The sequence below is a fragment of the Lygodium microphyllum genome, chromosome 13 (assembly GCF_053477565.2).
Source record: "Lygodium microphyllum isolate KBCC chromosome 13, Lygodium_microphyllum_v1.1.10, whole genome shotgun sequence".
NCBI lineage: Eukaryota > Viridiplantae > Streptophyta > Polypodiopsida > Schizaeales > Lygodiaceae > Lygodium > Lygodium microphyllum.
This window is the reverse complement of record NC_141147.1, coordinates 21,439,816-21,457,904: the sequence shown is the minus strand read 5'-3', so window position 1 is coordinate 21,457,904 and position 18,089 is coordinate 21,439,816. Positions and strand designations below refer to the sequence as shown.

The window sequence follows — 18,089 nt, the reverse complement described above, 5'->3', positions numbered from 1 at the left end:
CCTCCCTGACAGCCTTACCACTTGAGGATTGGATAGATCTGGATATGATCATTTTCGCGAAGTTTCTGAGCTTTTTGGCTGCATTCACTAAGACTGTTCAGCCTCTCTGCTTTGTGGAAAAAGGACATGCAGATGAGGAGCCTAAAAGCTCCTTTGCATGAATGATCCAGATCCAAAAGCATTCATGCCAGGATTCATGCAAAGCAGCGAATATTTTGGTCCAGAGTAGCAACAATGCAAGAAAGCTAATTTGCAAGCCAGACAATGATAATGCCAGCATGTATGATTGCTCTAAAGCCACATTCACATGTCCCTTAAGGGTTTTAGTTTGGAAGCTGTCTACATGGCCATTGCATGTTTGATTGAGAATAGTGCAATCTATCATCACAGCTTATATACAGTTTTTCCAACCTCTCATCATTAGGATTATTCATATGTTTGTGCCTATATCAATGGTGTTTTTGTAGAAAACTAAGAGATGTAAGAAATGTGTTATACTTTCTGCTGCGAGGAAGGTTTGCTTTCCATAATCACATGGTGCAATGAATGTTGTTATCATTTCCATAGAATAGTGTTCTATATGATTGGGAGTGTGATCATTACTGCATATCCAATCCTTCTATGTAGTCATTGAGCCTCATCAAATTTTTTTCAGTGTGGTCCATGGTTATCACATTATAATGACAACTTGTGCTTTGCCTGATTGCTCAGTTACCAAAACACCTATTATATGATTCAGTTTAGGATGATTGCATCTGAGGACTAATTTGGTTTTGTTGATACAGAGGAACAATCTTGGAGGATGCCTGTACAGCTTTGGGTTGTGGACACTCTTTTGGTGGTGGTACCTTGAGAAAAGTAACAGACACGGTAGAAGGTCAAGACTTTGTGAGTGCTGATAATTAAAAGCACCACCGAATGCTAAAATTGCAACTTTTTAAGACCATGAATTGAACTGACTTGAATCAATTTTAGCATCATCAGAGTGAACTTTTAAGCACAGTGATAACTACAGATTTGAAGAAAGTGTTCAAATGCTTCTGAAGTTCTACTTTGCCCATCCCTTTAAAGAGTAAATTGATAATCAGCTCAGATCCCCCAAGGTTGTGGGCTATTGAACACCATCAACTTGGTCTTCTCAAGGGTCACTATCAATCCTGTATCGATGTGGAAGGCTTGCAATACCTCAATGTGTCCCTGCAAGCCCTTAGAAGAGTCTGTGATAGCATGCATCTAGTGCTAATCAGTATACCCAGCTGTCTCTCATGAAACATCTTTCATGCCCTCTTTCTAGAATTTGCTTGGTTGGCGAGAAGGTTCTTTGTAAATATCTTTTTTCATTAAATCAAACTTCTTTTGTGTGTGTGTTTTTGTGTGTGTGTGTGTGTGAGAGAGAGAGAGAGAGAGAGAGAGAGAGAGAGAGAGAGAAAGAGAAAGAGAGAGAGAGAGATTAGTGCCTTTGAGGCCAAAATTAGCCTATGAGACAAAACTGTATACAATGTTGATTGTCACTTGACATCAAAGTCTGACGCGCTAGAAGATCAATGATATACTGTCAAAAGGAGCTAAGGGTTGCTCATATAAGGATACAATGGGAGGATGAGGTAGTATATGCCTAACTGTGTAGCTGAATGATATTCCTATATCTAGATCCACCCAATCAGGATCGAATGGTAGAGTATGTCATACATCCTAAATGAAGTAGAACAAGGATAGCATCTGGACTGGGCCCTCAACTTTGCCAGTTGCTACTCATGTCATTGGCAAATCTTCCTCATCTCTCTCTGATGTAGCGTGTGTGATTGGCAACCCTGTATCTGTGGCCAGCATGTTGCTATGATCTCGTCAACTCTCTGGACTATCACCCCTCTTTGTTTAGGTACCATATGTGTAGAACATGCAGAGAAAAAGGTGACAAAGAGAGGACTCATGAGAGAGAAGGAACAATGTGACTGCAATGGCTGAAGGTACAAGGCTACAATGGTCAGCCCCAACACGTAGCTCTACACGTCAGTGTGGGTGCCAGACGGTAGTAGGGGGATGAGAGAATGAGAAGGGCTGACTGATCACAAACGATTAATGATGGATAATGGATAATGAAAGTGCAAGGGCAGGCTGCCTATATATAGATGAAAAATAGAAAAAAACCTTGAATGTGATCAAACCCCTAAAGAGTAGCCAAAAGTGCACTAAAAGAAATGCACTAATGTGCCCTCCATCTAAAGTGTCTAAAACACATAAAATGGTAGACAAGTACAATGTCAGAGCTCCTAATGTCCTCATTTGACTCAAACTGAGGCTCAAACACAAGAGATTACCACACAAGACATAGGACTTCTAACACCCCCTTTGGAATCTTGGATGTGGTACAAGGCCAGGAAATGTGAATCCAAGGATGGCTAGAAGAGTGCCAATACCAATGTAGTCCAACAATGAAGAAAGCTAGCTAAGGAGCAAGACCTCCTCTCCAAATAAACATCCGATCAAACGAAAGGCTACCAAAGGGTAATGGAAATGGAGAGGTCTCAAACGGATCACTCCAAAAAACTCCAGTCAAGGGTGGGTGGGCCAAGCCTCTAACCTAACTATGAGATGATAGCAAGGAACTATCGACGGCACCATAAGCTGTATAGAAGCACTAGGGACCAAGGGTTAGGGGCAGGGAATGAAAGAAATGCCCAAAGTAGACTAGAAACCTTAAAGAAACTCCTTTGATTTTGGGAAGCTCCCTCTCAAACACAAAAGGCTAGGAAATCCACAGCTACACCACCAATATTGTCCCCCTCTAAAAGGGATGGGAGATATGAGGAAACCACCAGAGGAGATGATGGGGAATGGGATGGAACCTGTGGAATAGATGATGCAAAAGCAAGATAGATGCGGCAATAGGAAACTGCCTCAAAGGGCCTTGCACAATGGAAGGGAAAGGGAGTATAGATAGTCTGTCCTCTTGCCAACCTATCACAAACATGGCTCCTGTAGAAGAATCCCCAACAAAGATGGCCAGCTCGGTGGAGACAACGTAGGTTCGGAGCCCAAGCTAGGAACATATAGAGCCTTAGAAATAGAGCTTGATGGATGGTCAAATAATAGAGGCAAGGTACCAAGAAATGTCACCGATAGTGAAGATACCCTCGGACAGAGAGAGAACTCATAACAAAACACCTCGGGGAGTCATAGGACTCGATGCACCACTATCAAACAGCCAAGAATACTCAAAAGATCAAACAATCAAAGAAGGCTTCTCCACCTGCGAAATGTGTCGAAACATTGACTCAGTGGAAATAGTAGGTGACAAGGTGGAGGTAGATGAAAGCTCCAATGTAGATCCACTCTTCACTCTTGGATGAAGGTGAGGGTACATCCTCCAACACTTCTCCTTGGGGTGCAAGGTCTTCCCACAATGGGGACACATGGGATATTCTCTACACTTCTCCACAAAATCTGTATGAGGGTCAGAAGATGACTCCAACTTCTTCCTCTTCCCTTTCTTCTACTTGGCTTGTCCTGTACTAGATAAAGTCGCATAAGGACGGCCATGTGCACGGGCTCTACAAGAATTTGGATCACTGTGACGTGCATCGTGCTAAAGCGCCAATGGGACTATCTCCTCCCAAGTGAGAGTCTCTCGACTGTGAGAATTGAGAAGATTGGTGTAGAACACGTCATATCTCAATGTTGAAAGATGTGAGAGAAATGTCACAACTAGGCCCTTCGAAGAAATGTCTGTACCAAGGAATGAAAGCTCATCTCGAATCTCCTCCATCTCATCCCTCATCGTAGAGGAATCTACGACTGAGAGTTATCGTAGCTTCAACTCAAGAGATAATCAATCCCCAAATGTTTGGATTTGGAAGACAGATACTGATCTCCTCCAAATCTCTACAGCGGTGTGGAGATGTTGAACATGCATGAGCACAAAATCTGTACAACTCAAAAGGAGAGAAGAGTGAGTTTTGATATTCAACTGATCCCATAAAGCTATCAAATGTGTGGTCACACCCTCATGAGAATCCGCCGCAAGTTGCAGTATAGGGACAATAACAAAACCCCATAGGTCATAGTCATCGAGGAGAAACTCCATGTGGCACAACCATAGAGGGTAGTTCGTCCCATCCAGGTTGTTGGATGCGGAGAGAGAGGGTAGGACTAGCACCTGCTCAAAAGATGCCATCAATGCCAATCGGGAACTAGAAGCCTTGGAAGAATATAACAGGAAAGAGTAATAAGATGGTGGTCCGTCTGAATGATCCCGAACCACACAATTCCCCATAACATACACATCAGCCATATATGTCTGTCAAGAAATACCTACAAGAAAACAAAGAAGATGCCATTGGAATAAAGATGACCAATAAGAGGTGTCCTCAAGATAATCGGGGTCTGTCAAGCCACTATACAAAAGAAAACTGGTTGAGGCAAGGTAGACGGGGAGTATGTGATGCCCAAGGGAACACACAATGGTGGGTAGAGAAAGGGAGCATTCAATGCAGAGGAAATCTGGTCTTCAACCTGTAAATATAGCCAATCTAGGGGCTGGTCAAAGACCAACAGTACCCAAAAATCGAGTCTCTACAGTAAACGCAAATTTGCCATAATGTTGGCCTGCGATGGAGGTTTCCCAACACCAAGAAGAAGTTGCCTTGGTAAAAAAAGACAAGCCAGTTTGAAATGTGGCAGAGAAAGAATGTTGTCCACCTGTAAACAGGCAGCTCAATAGAGAACACTATCATCTAGCTGAGAAGAGCTGCTGCCCAGCCTTAAAGGCTACCACCTAGCAGAAAGGAGATTGCCCAGCAGCAAAACATAGATTTAGGGGGGGTTGCCTACAGAAAATGTAGGCAATGCAAGGCCCTATTCTTGTAGCAAGTGTGCTGAGGGCTGTCTGCACAAAAACGCAGGTGATATATGGCCTAGTTCTATAGCACATGTGCTGCAGGCTGCTTGCAGAAAATGCAAGTCTGTTTTGGTGTTGCCCGACCAATCGAACGGCCGTTGAGCTTGTTTAATGCCGCTTGAGTGCGGCAATGGTGCCACCCAGCTTGGTAGAGGCCGCCTAGGAGTAAAATGCAAATCTACCTTGTTAAATGTAGCCGAGAAAGGGCTCGAATACAAGCCGGTCTGCCCTGTTTGACTCCAAGCCCAAGGTCTGCAACATGTGGGGATGACACCTGCTAGTTTTGTTGTGGACATCATGCTCCTCTTCAAGATCTCTAGCTCCCATGCATGGCTCTAATACCATGTGAGAGTGTGCAATAGAAAGAGAAAAGTGAACACGAAGAGAAGAAGACAAAGAGAGAATGCAATAGAGAGAAGGAACAATGTGACTGCAGTGGCTGAAGGTATAAGACTGTAACGCTCAGCCCCAACACGTAGCTCTACGTATCAATGTGGGCGCTAAACGGTAGCAACGGGATGAGAGAATGAGAATTGGCTGATCACGAAGGATCAATGATGGATAATAGATAATGAAAATGGGAGGGCATGCACCAAGGAACAATGTGACTGCAGTGGCTGAAGGTATAAGACTGCAACGCTCAGCCCCAACACGTAGCTCTACGCATCAATGTGGGCGCTAAACGGTAGCAGCGGGATGAGAGAATGAGGATTGGCTGATCACAAAGGATCAATGATGGATAATGGATAATGAAAATGGGAGGGCATGCACCCTATATATAGGCAAAAAAGAGGAAAAACCTTAAATGTGGTCAAACCCCTAAAAAATAGCCAAAAGTGTAGGCTCATAGACATGAGATGACCACACAAGACACACATGACTGCTAACATGACACCCCTCTTTGTGTAGTACTAACTTAAAGTAGTGATGTGCAAAGCCTCTAAATCTCAACTAGGAACTAGCCCAAGTGGTTGCAGTCCCATTATGAAATAAAAAAAGTGAATTGCATGGCTTTGGATGATTAGTGTCACAGATGCCCTTTTGCCCACACAACCCATTGTCATCTTTCAAGTCCATTTGATGATTCTTGTTCCTAGGGGCTTTCATCACTAGTGGAAAACTATTTTGGCTTCTTTCCATGTCTTGCGGCTTTTTCCACCTTTAAATCCAGACACCCCTTGGAAGGATTGGATGTTGAATGGTCAATTGCATTTGGACAATGCATCAACTAATTAGATATATCACTTGCTTATAAGGGACAAGGATTGGCTAGCTCTAAAGGGTAATCGTGCTTGGCATCTCCATCAGGGTAAGGTTTGGTGGAAATTTGTTGTGATGGTGGGCTAGCTCAATAAAAGTCTATTTAAATATGCCTTTATCTGGAAAATGCTGGTTGGAGGTCTCCTCCTTGCTTTTGTATTTTCAAAATGACATATTTCAAATTATTGTTGTTTCTTTTGTACAAGCGCAAAACCTCTCATCATCTACTTCTTTCTTTTCTAGTGGCAATAAAAATACAATAGCAATCACAAACAATCTATATGACTAACAAGGAGACCCAATAAACCATTACAACCAATCTATATGATTGATAAGGAAACTGAAGAAACTTTTGTGTGCCAAGGAAGTAGCTCATGCCTAGGGAGAACATTTGCTATTTGAATGATAAGCTACTAGTGAAAAAGGTTGTAAATAAATGCTCAACTACATAATAGAAACACAATCATACAACAAACACACGGAGTGATAAAGAAACACAATTAGGTTTAGGGTAACACAAAGACAATGAACATAGAAGATGAAAGAAATCTAAATAATGAATAAATACAATGCTTAATGCAGCAAACAAACTATGCAAGATCAATATTGAACCTTGAACTCCATGTCTGGAGGAATAAGGCAGAGAGTATGAGCTAAAGGGTGTGTTGTATTGTAAGAGATCTTGAAGCACTGCAAAACAGCCTCCGAGAATGTCTGGCAGCAGTAAACGCATCTTTGTGATGGTGGATCAGTGACAAATGGGCAAGAAGCAGTATAGGACAGCAAATGCAGCAATGGTTGATGATGTGGCAGGCAATCGTTGCAGCTGAACAGCAAAACACAGCAAACTGAATGACGTGGCAACACAGCAAGGTAGCAAACAGCAGAACACAGCCTCCAGCTGATCATACATCATTAAACACAGCAGATCAGCCACATGGCAGTAGGTGACAGACTCTGATGTGTGTTGCAGGTAGTTGCCAGCTGGACAGCAGCACAAACACTAAAAACGAGTCGCCAACAACATCAGGGGGCTGGGCAATAGGCGCTTGATGATGGACAATAGTGGGCAGCAACTAAGATATCCTTCGCAAACGGGGTGTGGACAGCAGAGATAAGGCACCTACAAGCTACAAAAACAAGATTGAGGGTGAGTGGTGGGAAGCCTATTTATTTATACATGGATGGTTCCTCGCAAACTATGGTTTGGCTTTTTTAGTTCAACATCTGCTCTGAGGCCCCAAATTGGTACCAGAAAGGGACTATACTAGCCCAAGCGCATATATTTTTCTTTTACCCCAAGGCATTCCACCCCAAAGCAATCGAGGCATCAGACAAAGGGTGTATGTCATCTGCCAAGGCGTTCCACCCCAAAACAACCACGCCATCAAACAAAGGGTGTACGTCATCTGCTAAGTGGCCTACCAAGACTATAGAGGTGATGGTAATCTTACAAAGGGAACCAAAGTGGTCACCCTAGAGAGGCCAAGGCATTGGACAAAGGGTGCTTGTTGGCTACTAAGTGGCCTACTAGGACTTGCGTATGCGGATGGAACCATAGTGGACTTTTGTTTTTTAATGGGCTTTTAACCTTTGATTTGATATAGCATTAAGTGAGGGTTTGTCAATCAGTGTCCATCTTACTGAGTAATCTATGCCCCTAGGAGAATAAAAGGAATGGTCAAATCCAACACATCATAAAATAGATAAGCTGTCCCGATCTCCCATGGTTGGTGATGAAGGAAAAAACTATGAAGAAGCTATCGGGTATATATGGAGAAGCCAAAAAAAAAAGAGAGATGAAAGCTAAGGGAGATTGTCCTAGGAGATTGCCATATAAGCTGTTGCGAATATGTTGGATCCATAGTTGACTACTCTTTGAGTGAAAAGGGATAAATACATATAGGTGTATGTATACAAGAAGATAATGTCAATGCATGGGATAGTGCAAAAGGGCAATGTAAATCATCATGCCCATGCACAATATTGTGCAATAGTGCCACTTGGACAGTGTCCTCATTACTTGTCTAAGCTCTCTTTTATAATCATAGCTATCTAGAGGATGTAGATAATGATACAGTGTAGAAAAAAGTGATTGTCTGTGAAGTAATCAATGAATCAAAATCTTGTAACCCTCAAGAGAAGGAAGTCATCCCCTCTTGAAGTAGAAAGGAAAGCTAGAGAAAATCACCCTCTCCCTATCAAGCTGAAGTAGTAGAGGAGGGTATATATATGCCGATCTTGGCTAGAAGGTATGAAAGAATTCAACGGTTGACCAGCTTGGTCAAAATGTCTGCAAAATTGTCCGATGAAGGCACAAGCTCTAGGTGGATGGTGCCTAGCTCAATGTACTCTTAGGTGAAGCGGTAGCGGACATCACCGTGTCATCTCCACTATGGTATCAAGATCTCTAGCCTAATCTGAATTAGTGTATCCATACAAAAGCAAACCATAATCATAAGTTAGTCCATAAGAATAAGTACGCCGAACATATCTCAACATACACATACAAGCAATCCAATATGACATCTTAGATGCATTGAAATATTGTCTAAGTAAAGAAACAAAGTATGCAAGGTCTGGCCTGGTATGAATTAACCAAAGTAATTTCCCTACAATTGACCTAGAAGTATGCTCATCAAACGGTTGACCTAGGAAATCCTTAGAAAGCTTGTTAGTCGGATCAAGAGGCATGGCTACAAGTTGTGTCTGATCAATGCAATACTTCTCAACTAAATAAAGGGCTTACTTTTGTTGTGAGACAAAAATATGATCCCTAGATTGAACTCTCTATCCCCAAGAAATAGGATAGTCATCTTGAATGTGGAACAAAGCTGGGCCTTTATATCTACTATGGTAGCAGAATCTGAGCTTCTGATAAATAAGATAGCAACATGTGGAAGGATGTAGTTGATCCCTTGTGAAGTAGACTTTACATGTAAGTTTGGGCCATAAGGGGTAGAATGCTAACCATGAGTTCTAAGAAACTCATCCATCCTATGGAACCAAGAGTGTGGTACTTACTTCAATCCATAAATAGCTTTTCGCAAATGAAAGACCTTATCTTTACGGCTCGCAAAAGGAAATCCAAGAGGATGCTCCATGTAGACTTCCTTCTCTTAGAAACCATTCAGGAAGGCACTGCCAACCATGGTGAGAAGCTAGTGCAACTAGCAAATGAAATGATGTCAACCACGCAGTGGTTGTGAAGGTCTCATCATAATCTATGCCTTACACAACAAGGCAAGCCTTGTATTTATCAAAAGTTCCATCAACTTTCAATTTAGACAAAAAATCCACTTAGTTCGAATGACCTTTTTTTTAACTTTGATAATCCACCAAAGTCCAGGTCTCATTTTGGTCATTACTCGCAAGCTTTTTTTCCATGGCCTCTCGCCATTGAGGATACTTCAAAGCCTCTTGTCAACTCTCTTGCTCTGAATACGCTATATAACGTGTGGTAAATACAAACACAAATGAGACACCAAAGCAGATCTTCAACGGCCCTCTAGAGTGGAATCCAGCGAAAGGATCCCTAAATCTTGTATGGTCTACTAGTACCAATGAGGTAGTGGCTCTTGCAGAGGGAGCTTGGGTACTAACGATTCTTAATGGGGTAGGAGTAGGTAGCAGACCCAGCTTAAATAGTACTATCCCTGATATAATAGGTTGAGGAATCAACTAAAAGGCTGATGCAGTGGGCTACTCGATATCCCTCTCTCATAAAAAATAACATCTCTCAAAACAATCACTTTGTCCATCCAATAATCGAACAAGCGATAGCCTTTCTCCTTTAAAAAATATCTAATAAAAATTGGGAGATCAACTCAATGAGTGAGCTTTTCTATCTTATCATTAGGAGTGTATGTGTAAGCACAACACTTGAAAAATCTAAAGCGGTAATAAGAGGCGGAGTGCCCAAAAATGCCTCCAAGGGGATCTTTTAAGGGATCGCCATAGTCGAGCATTGGTTGAGGATATACAATGAGGTGTTAATAGCCTTCGATCCAAAGGTGCTTGAGAAGCTCTACCAAGAACAACATAGTGCATGCTAGGTTCATCACAATCCGTTTTCTATGCTCTATGACTTCATTCAAAGAAGGGGAGTTGGTAGAGGTGAGCTAGCGAGAAATGTTGTGCTTGTGTAGAAACTGGGTGAACTCATGGGAGATAAACTCACCGCTGCTATCACTCCTTGTATAGCCTACATGACGTTCCGTTTGATTATGCACCAAAAGCACTCATAATGAAAAATAGATAAATGCACCATATTTATGCTTTAGAAGGTACAGCCACATGTATCTTGAAAAATCATCAACTATAAAAAACAAGTACAGTACGCCATTAAGAGCAACAATGGATGTCAACACACAAGGATGAACATGAATCAATCACAAGGGTGCCTCAACTCTCTATGTGGTTTGCTGAGAAAATGGAGTGCATTGCTATTTTTCGAGCTGATATGTTGGACAGATATCCTTGGATAGTTTAAGGCACGGAGATCCTCAACCATTTGACGACATGAAAACTCATAGAGCAAGTTATACCCAAGGTATCCAAAGCAATAATGCCAAAAACACTCATTGTTCGTAGACTCCTATGTAGTGACTAAAGCCTTGAAGCAAGGAAACTCTAAGCCCTAGGCTATCAATCGGGAAAGAAGCTAAGTGATGATGCACATGCTATTAGGTTGTGCCTTGCCATAAGCAATCACTAAACCTATCAGAGAGTTAATGACCTCAACTATGGTCATAACAAAGAAAATTGCTCACCCAATTGGCAAAGCTATTGAATGGATAAAAGGTCCACCCCAAACTGGGGGACGTCGTACACATCGTCTAGTGAAGCAAGATCTTGGCCTCATTAATATCAAATTTGATGTGACCTTGACCATGGATCTTGACCGAGGAGTCGTTTCCACCGGACATTCCTTGTTTTAAGGGCTTAGGAGACAGAAATGTCGTAGATGGGGGTTATATGATAGGTAGCTCCACTATCCATTATCCAAATAGGAGGAGATGTGCTTGGACAGGTAGAGTGGGCCTCTACGGTAACCTCATCAAGAGGTAACTAGTAAATGTGGACTAAGCTCACTAGCTCTAATGTCTCCAAGGAGATGAGGTGGGCCCCATGTCTTGCAAACCAGTCAGACATGCTCTATAGAGTTGAAAATGATATTAGCTATGATGGTCAACAAGTGGCAGTGTGGGTTTGACCTCACCATCGGCCTTGATTTAGTTGCCACCCCCTATCTCCCGTATTGGGAATTATTTGATTGAGAGACCACATTAGAATATAACAACTTAGCATTTGAGTTACTCAAGGCTGTCCTAAAAGTATGTTAAGTTTTGGGCAAAGTGCATAGCAAGAAAGTAGCTTTGAACTCATCATCAATGAAGAAATCCAAAGCAATCAGTTGACTGAAAATGGAATTAAACACATTCAAATGTATAGACATGGCTGTACCTTCCTTCATGCGAAAGTCCACCACTTTTTTCAGCCAATAAACCTTGTTGGCTGCACTTTTTTAAGCATACAATTCTTCGAGTCTTTGCCACATTGCATATGTTGAATTCAGCTTCCCAATGTTAAAGAGCAAGTTGTTTGACACTGAGAGCTCAATGGTAGAGCATGGCATTGTTTTTGCCATATTGCAAAATTATGTGGACCCTCAAGCTTCTTGATTTGCAAAAGATTGATGCTGTCACTATTTCCAGTGATAATTCACAGCACTAAATTGACTCAAAGTCACCAAATGCAAGGTTAAATGTCACACAAGTGACCACGGTATACTGAAAGTACCAACCGGTAGTGAAAATTAAAAAAATGCAGAAATTTCAGATCTGCAAATAGATTTTCAGAATTAGAGAGTGTTTGTTACTGCACTCCACAAGCAATTACAGCCACATTCAGAGGCCAAGGCACCGATTACATGTGAAATCCCCAAAAGTTGATTGCAATTTTTGCTCCCAAAGCATTCATGGGCACAAATTTGACCACTTTGGTCAAAAGCCCCAAATTTTCAAAAGGAAATCCATCCAGATTGCATCAATACATGTACCCAAGTGCATATACCAAGAAATTGTTGCACAAATTGAAGAAGTTTTGCAAAAGCCCCAAATTTCTTAGATGCGGTGTGTACAAATTTCAGTGAAATCAAAGAAATTTCTCTAAAATTTGAGAAGCTCCAAAATGTCCCAAGCAAATGTGCAATGATTTTGCAAATTCTGGGTCAGATTGTCTTGTTCTGCATCAAGTTCCCAAATCCAAGAAAACACCAAATTTTTTGGCCAAGATGGCACACTGTGCTTGTGCGCATGAACACCTAGTAAGGAAAGGAGAAGAAAAATTGCACTTTTTTTTTTTTTTCAAACGAAGGAAAATCGGGCTTGTCATGATGTTGACCAGGCCTCGTCATCATCGGACTTGTGAGCGTGTTGCTTGCCAGACCTGCACACTTGAGCTGGCTCGTATTTGCTCTAATACCAATTTGATGTCGATGTGCAAGGATCGAGACAGAGTACAAGTCAGATTGAGTGTAGAGTTTAGAGTAGGGAGAGTGAGCAGAAAAGAGTAAGAGCATGGCACTCAAAGTGTTTTTGGTACAATGACAAGATGTACCACTTGAGGTTTTGATAATATATAATGGAGCTGAGACACAAGAGTTCAAGGTTCGGTCTTTACCTTGCGTAGTGTATTTGCTGCATTGAACATTGTATTAATTAATTTATTCATCTTATGCGTTCATTGTCTCTTAGTTTCCTTACCCCTATTGAGTTCTTTTATCAATCTATGCTTTGTCGTACGATTGTGTTTGTAGTTTGTGTTCAAGTATTTCTTTACATTAGGATGATGTTTTTTGGGGTCAATCTAGGTTTATTCTTTCCACTGTATTTGTTAGTACTCCTGGGTACCTTGAGGCTGGAGGCTAATTTGGTCAACCTTGGAGGACTAGCTTCCGAGGCACCCTCCCTTGCCTGCTTTTCAGCCCTTGTCGCCATGGTTGGATTCAGATTTTGTGAAACCAGAGGACTTTCTGAAATGATTAGCCAATCAAATTTACTACAAAATGTTTGAGGAAAGAGATGGGTCACCAAAAAGCAAATAAAGATTGGTCTGTTCATAACAGTAGAGCTAAGTGGCATGATTGGCTACTTCATTTATCGAAGTCTAAGCTTCCTTACCAAGGGAAAGTTTTCATATGGAGGCTTTTCGTAGGGGGTCTTCCCACTAGAGAGGTGCTACATGGTTGCAAAATATCCCATGGTAGATGCATTTTCTAGTCTACATGTGATAAAACCCCTCCTCATCTTATGTGATGGACAGGTCCTTCGCACATCTGGCAGACTCACAATGCTTTTATCTTTCATTCAGCCTTGGGCATTTGTGGTCATGTGGGTTACGTGTGAGGCTTGCTATTATGGCAGATCACTTCCATGGTCTCAGCTAGCTCCATGCATGGATATTGTTCTCTCCTTGTTGTGCCCACTTCAATATCCTCTTCTTTTGTTCCTGTAGCATGGTGTTTTCATAGCCTTTTGGCTTCATGAGTGTTTGCTGATGGTCTTTGATCGTGCTTGGCTGGCCAGATGGCAGAAGGCCTGATGTAAATATATCTGTACATTAATTCAAACTTGAGAGAGAGAGAGAGAGAGAGAGAGAGAGAGAGAGAGAGAGAGAGAGATGGGTGGAAATCTGTATTGCAGGAAAGATGTGATACATGTGGTGCAGATGTTGATCTTGGTCGTGTCATTCCCAACCTTGGTACGTGTCTTTCTGCTCGTCAAATATACTATTAATGGAAATTCTATAGTTGGCATTTGTTTACATCTCTTATTAATACAACAAGTGTGTTGATTTACCTATCTGTATGTGTTAGGTTTTCCAGTATCAATAGAAAACAATGCAAGAGATGCAAAATAACTTGTCTTGGCTTCATTTTTGTCAGCATTGAGAGCTGCTGCAGTTGCATTTAAACGGGAAGAAAGAAGGCGCCGTATGAAAATTGCGTCCCGAAAACGGAGAAATGAATTTGTGTTGCTGGATGAGAGGATAAAAAGACTGAAAGTACGTTGCCCACTTAAACTGACTTGTTATAGATATTCTGGATGCTTAGCTCTCTGATGTACTTGCAATTGCAGGGAATAGCTCGCTCCTCAAGAAAGTATCGTAAACCCTCTCAAGTTAGAGGAGATGTGAATGGGGTTCAGTACTCACTCAAAGTAAATGAGAGGGTTTTGATCAAGGTTTGTATGTAGCATAAATGATAGATAGTGCTTTGTATATCTGCAACAGAAGTACTTGAAAATGAGATTCCATGTGGATTTTTCTGATTAATGCTTTCATGTGTTTGTATTTACGATCATGGCAGGGAAATAAGCGTACACCTGAGAAGTTAGTTGGGAAAGAAGCAGTCGTCACATCTAAGTGTCTTAATGGCTGGTAATTTTCTCGTCTTTTGCTTAAGATTTAAGTGAATAGTGAACATCATTAAATCTCTCGGTGTATCTGATTGATTGTCCACCCTCCAGTCCTTTGTATGAGCTGTTTAGTATGGTTAGCAGTGATTTAGTCCTTGTCTGTGATTTTGAATGCCAATTTTGTTGATTCTGATGTGCTGGCTGGCTCAGGTATTTAGTGAGGTTATTAGACAATGGAGAAAGTGTCCGGTTGCAGTTTCGCTCCTTACAGAGATGTAAAGCAGAGCCTAATGGTTCGACTAGTCACTGTACTGGACCTCAGAAGTCTAGTCCAGTGAATGATTAAAGCCCACATAATATCAAACAGGTCAGACATGGCATTGCTTAGGATGCTACAAATCCAGGTCCCATATTGAAGACACTACATAGCAAGAAGGTGGCTGTGGTCATCATTTCATGGTCCACTGCAGCATTAAAACAAGATTTTTATTGGTGAGATTTATCCGAGGTTCATGAAAATGGTTGCTGTTGTGTTTGCAAAGCCTAAATATAGATTGCAGAAAGCTGAAATCCTCTATAGTTTTGAGTCAATAAGGATCTGAATTCATTTTTGTAATCATGGGGCTGCTTTCAAGATCCAGTGATCAACAGAATTGAATTGCCAAGGAGACAATGAGGTGATGAGGAAAGTAACAGGCCTTCTGTAGAAGGGTCTAAGCTTACAGGACAATCTCCCATCGAGCCGTAGTCTCTGCATACCTCGTCACCCATGGCTCTCCTAGCAAGCACATCCTTGGCTTCATAGGCACATATCTTGAGCTCATCCTTGCAGGTGTCCTTTTAGGGCCTGTTATGTCGTGTAATAGATGCCTGCTCTTGAGACTTTGTTGGCGTTCTTGGCACCATCCCTATAGACCTTGGCTCTGCTGTCTCTAGAATGCAAGCTTAACCACGGCTTTGTATAAGGAGAGAGATCCCTCTTCTCTCGTAAATTTCCCTCTTCTTGAAAACCAACAAGCTGTGGGGCCTACTGCACCATGCATATCCACAAACCTTTCCATCATGTACTCTGGCAACTTGTGTTTGATGAATTTATGGAAAGATGACAATCATTCGTTGTCCTGGCAATACCTTCATGTGTGAGTAGGAGATTCATGGAGATAGTGCTGTCATTTTGTAGGTTCACTGCTGGTATCACATGTTTTTGCCAAACTCACTCCATTGGCTGAGCTTGCTTTCTTTGTGTGTTGTATCTGGCAGCACACTGCATGCATAACAAATAGTTATTTGTACAATTGTTCACATGACAGCTATTTTTTGCTTCATTTTTGAATGTGGGCTTGTGCTAAATGGGCAGGAACAGACAGAGTAGTTGTTTTTGGGTGATTATTTTAATGTCCTCTCCTAGGGACATTCACAGAGTTTGGTACTGTACCGCCACATCTTCTATACAATCTGGTATGGGCTGCCACTGTTAGATATTAGGATCTCTCTAGGAAGATACATATAAAAGGTCACTATTATGACCAGGATATCTGGTAGAATTTAGGTACATGCCTACTCACATCCATGCAATCTCATTTTATCAAAGTAACCCAACCTTATTATCTCACTCCTATATATTGACAACACATGCAATGCAAGCAAGCTCTCTTCTAGCATTCAATTGTGTATTTGTGCCTTTGCTTCGCATCAAATATTAGTGCCATGGCTTTTGAGCAGGATCCCCACTTCAGATTATATGCAAGCACAATGGACTCAGGGACACCATGATAGATGGAAGCCAGTTGCTTGTATCATTGTTTGGTTCATTTAGACTGCGAGGTGTAGCCATGCTATTGATCTTTCCAGGATGTTTACATTGCAAAGACTTTGGCTAGGATTGGGATAGTTGTTATCCATTTTATCCTCGAGAGATGGAAATGGTTACAGGGTGCTTCAGAGCGGATGAGGGATGCTTTCATGAGGACATAGGATTTGGTACTGTATTTCACCTAGTCCTGCATATGCTATTTATGCACTGCAGGGCATCCAACATAAATTCAATAATAAAAATTTCAAAATCCCGCATCTAGAGAAACCTTGCAATAGTTGGCTAGGTGTTTAGAAAGATAGACAAACATGAATAGCTAAATATATGTAAGAGGTAAATGATTGTGCATTTATTGTTCCCCATCATAAAGATGGTCTGTTTGACCTACTACAAAAAAAGGAAAGAATATAGATGATTCACTTCAAGACTAAGCTCCAAATTAAATCCCCTTTTGTCTTTTACATGTCATTCTTATCATTAAGAGATAGCATTGCAGTAAGACAAATAGGGATGAGAGTGTAAAGCAAACACCAAGAACACTTGCTTTTCTTTACCTGGAACAAAGAAATCTATATTTTGTCTAAGGGTTGTACCTTTTCATTTTTTTGAAATATCGATTCTAGAATGGACTTTTAAACAAAAGAGCAAAACTTGCTGGGCTCTTGTATATTGTGCATGATCATTTTTGTGATTAATGTGCTAACAATGCTTGTAAATTTATTGAGTGTTTTAATATGGATTATGATTGCAATTAGGCTATGTTGGTTTGCATTATATCCTACTTAATCCATCAAGTTTGTCCTTATGCATGGGTTTAACTAACTCAACTCCTGAAGTCCTCCAATTTTGGGAAGCTCACAAAGAAGCCATCAATTATTTGCCACCTTAAAATGTTACGAAAATGGATACAATGTGCAAAATTAGGAAGTCAACTTGGAGTGAGAGTAGAATAAGAATTTATTGACCACTATGGAGACAACATCTCTTTCGATGAAGAACTTAGTAAGTATAACCTTGATCTAAACCTTAAGGACATTGGAAGTATGTAGGTGGAAGAAAAATTCATCCCCAAGGATTTTGCTATCAACAATAATAACCGCAACAAGAGTAGCTTGAAGAGAGGTTCTTCAAAAGTTGAAGCTAATATTAAGAGTAGATCCAACTTAATTAAAATTGATGATGGCATGTAAAAAATTCCTAGAATGGTTTTAAAGTAAATAAGTAGTTAAAGTAATCACCCCTAACACAAGGTCTAATTGACCCCATCAAACCTAGGATTATTGAAACTTGGTTGGTTGATATTAAAAAAATATATCTGTCTCTCTAAGAAGTCAAAGTCTTAGGCTTAGTTTTACTAAAAATTTCTAGGTCACAATGATATTTTTAATGTCTCATTACCTCCCATGAGTTCCTTCTCACACTCATTAAGCATATAGATTTGTGCTTTTTGTACACACTTTTTTACTTGTTTACTTTGGATCTTCTATTTCTTGGAAAATTTTTAAATGAATTGGGCTAATGTGATTATATTAGATACTTGTGGTTTTTATGCAGACTTTTTTACTTGTTTGCTTTGGATCTTCTCTTTCGTTTATAAATTTTATTGAAAATTTTATAAAGGAATTGGGCTAATGTGATTATATTAGATACATGATACCTTGGGATGCTACATCCTCACTTAGGAATTGAGATATCCTCA

General features: G+C 40.9%; 1 protein-coding gene across 2 annotated transcripts in view; it reads left to right on the top strand.

Moving 5' to 3' along the window:
- LOC148026402 (uncharacterized) overlaps nucleotides 1-15,194 on the top strand; it is a 91,929-nt gene extending 76,735 nt beyond the window's left edge. The window contains exons 7-12 of one of the 2 annotated variants that reach the window (XM_087690849.1): nucleotides 786-870; nucleotides 13,864-13,921; nucleotides 14,106-14,224; nucleotides 14,299-14,403; nucleotides 14,529-14,599; nucleotides 14,788-15,194. In XM_087690849.1, coding sequence (XP_087546975.1) covers nucleotides 786-870; nucleotides 13,864-13,921; nucleotides 14,106-14,224; nucleotides 14,299-14,403; nucleotides 14,529-14,599; nucleotides 14,788-14,923 — 574 coding nt within the window. In that variant the 3' untranslated portion in view covers nucleotides 14,924-15,194. Of the gene's footprint in view, nucleotides 1-785; nucleotides 889-13,863; nucleotides 13,922-14,105; nucleotides 14,225-14,298; nucleotides 14,404-14,528; nucleotides 14,600-14,787 lie in introns of both variants that reach the window. The other variant, XM_087690847.1, reaches the window with a different exon arrangement.
- Nucleotides 15,195-18,089: the final 2,895 nt, after the last annotated feature.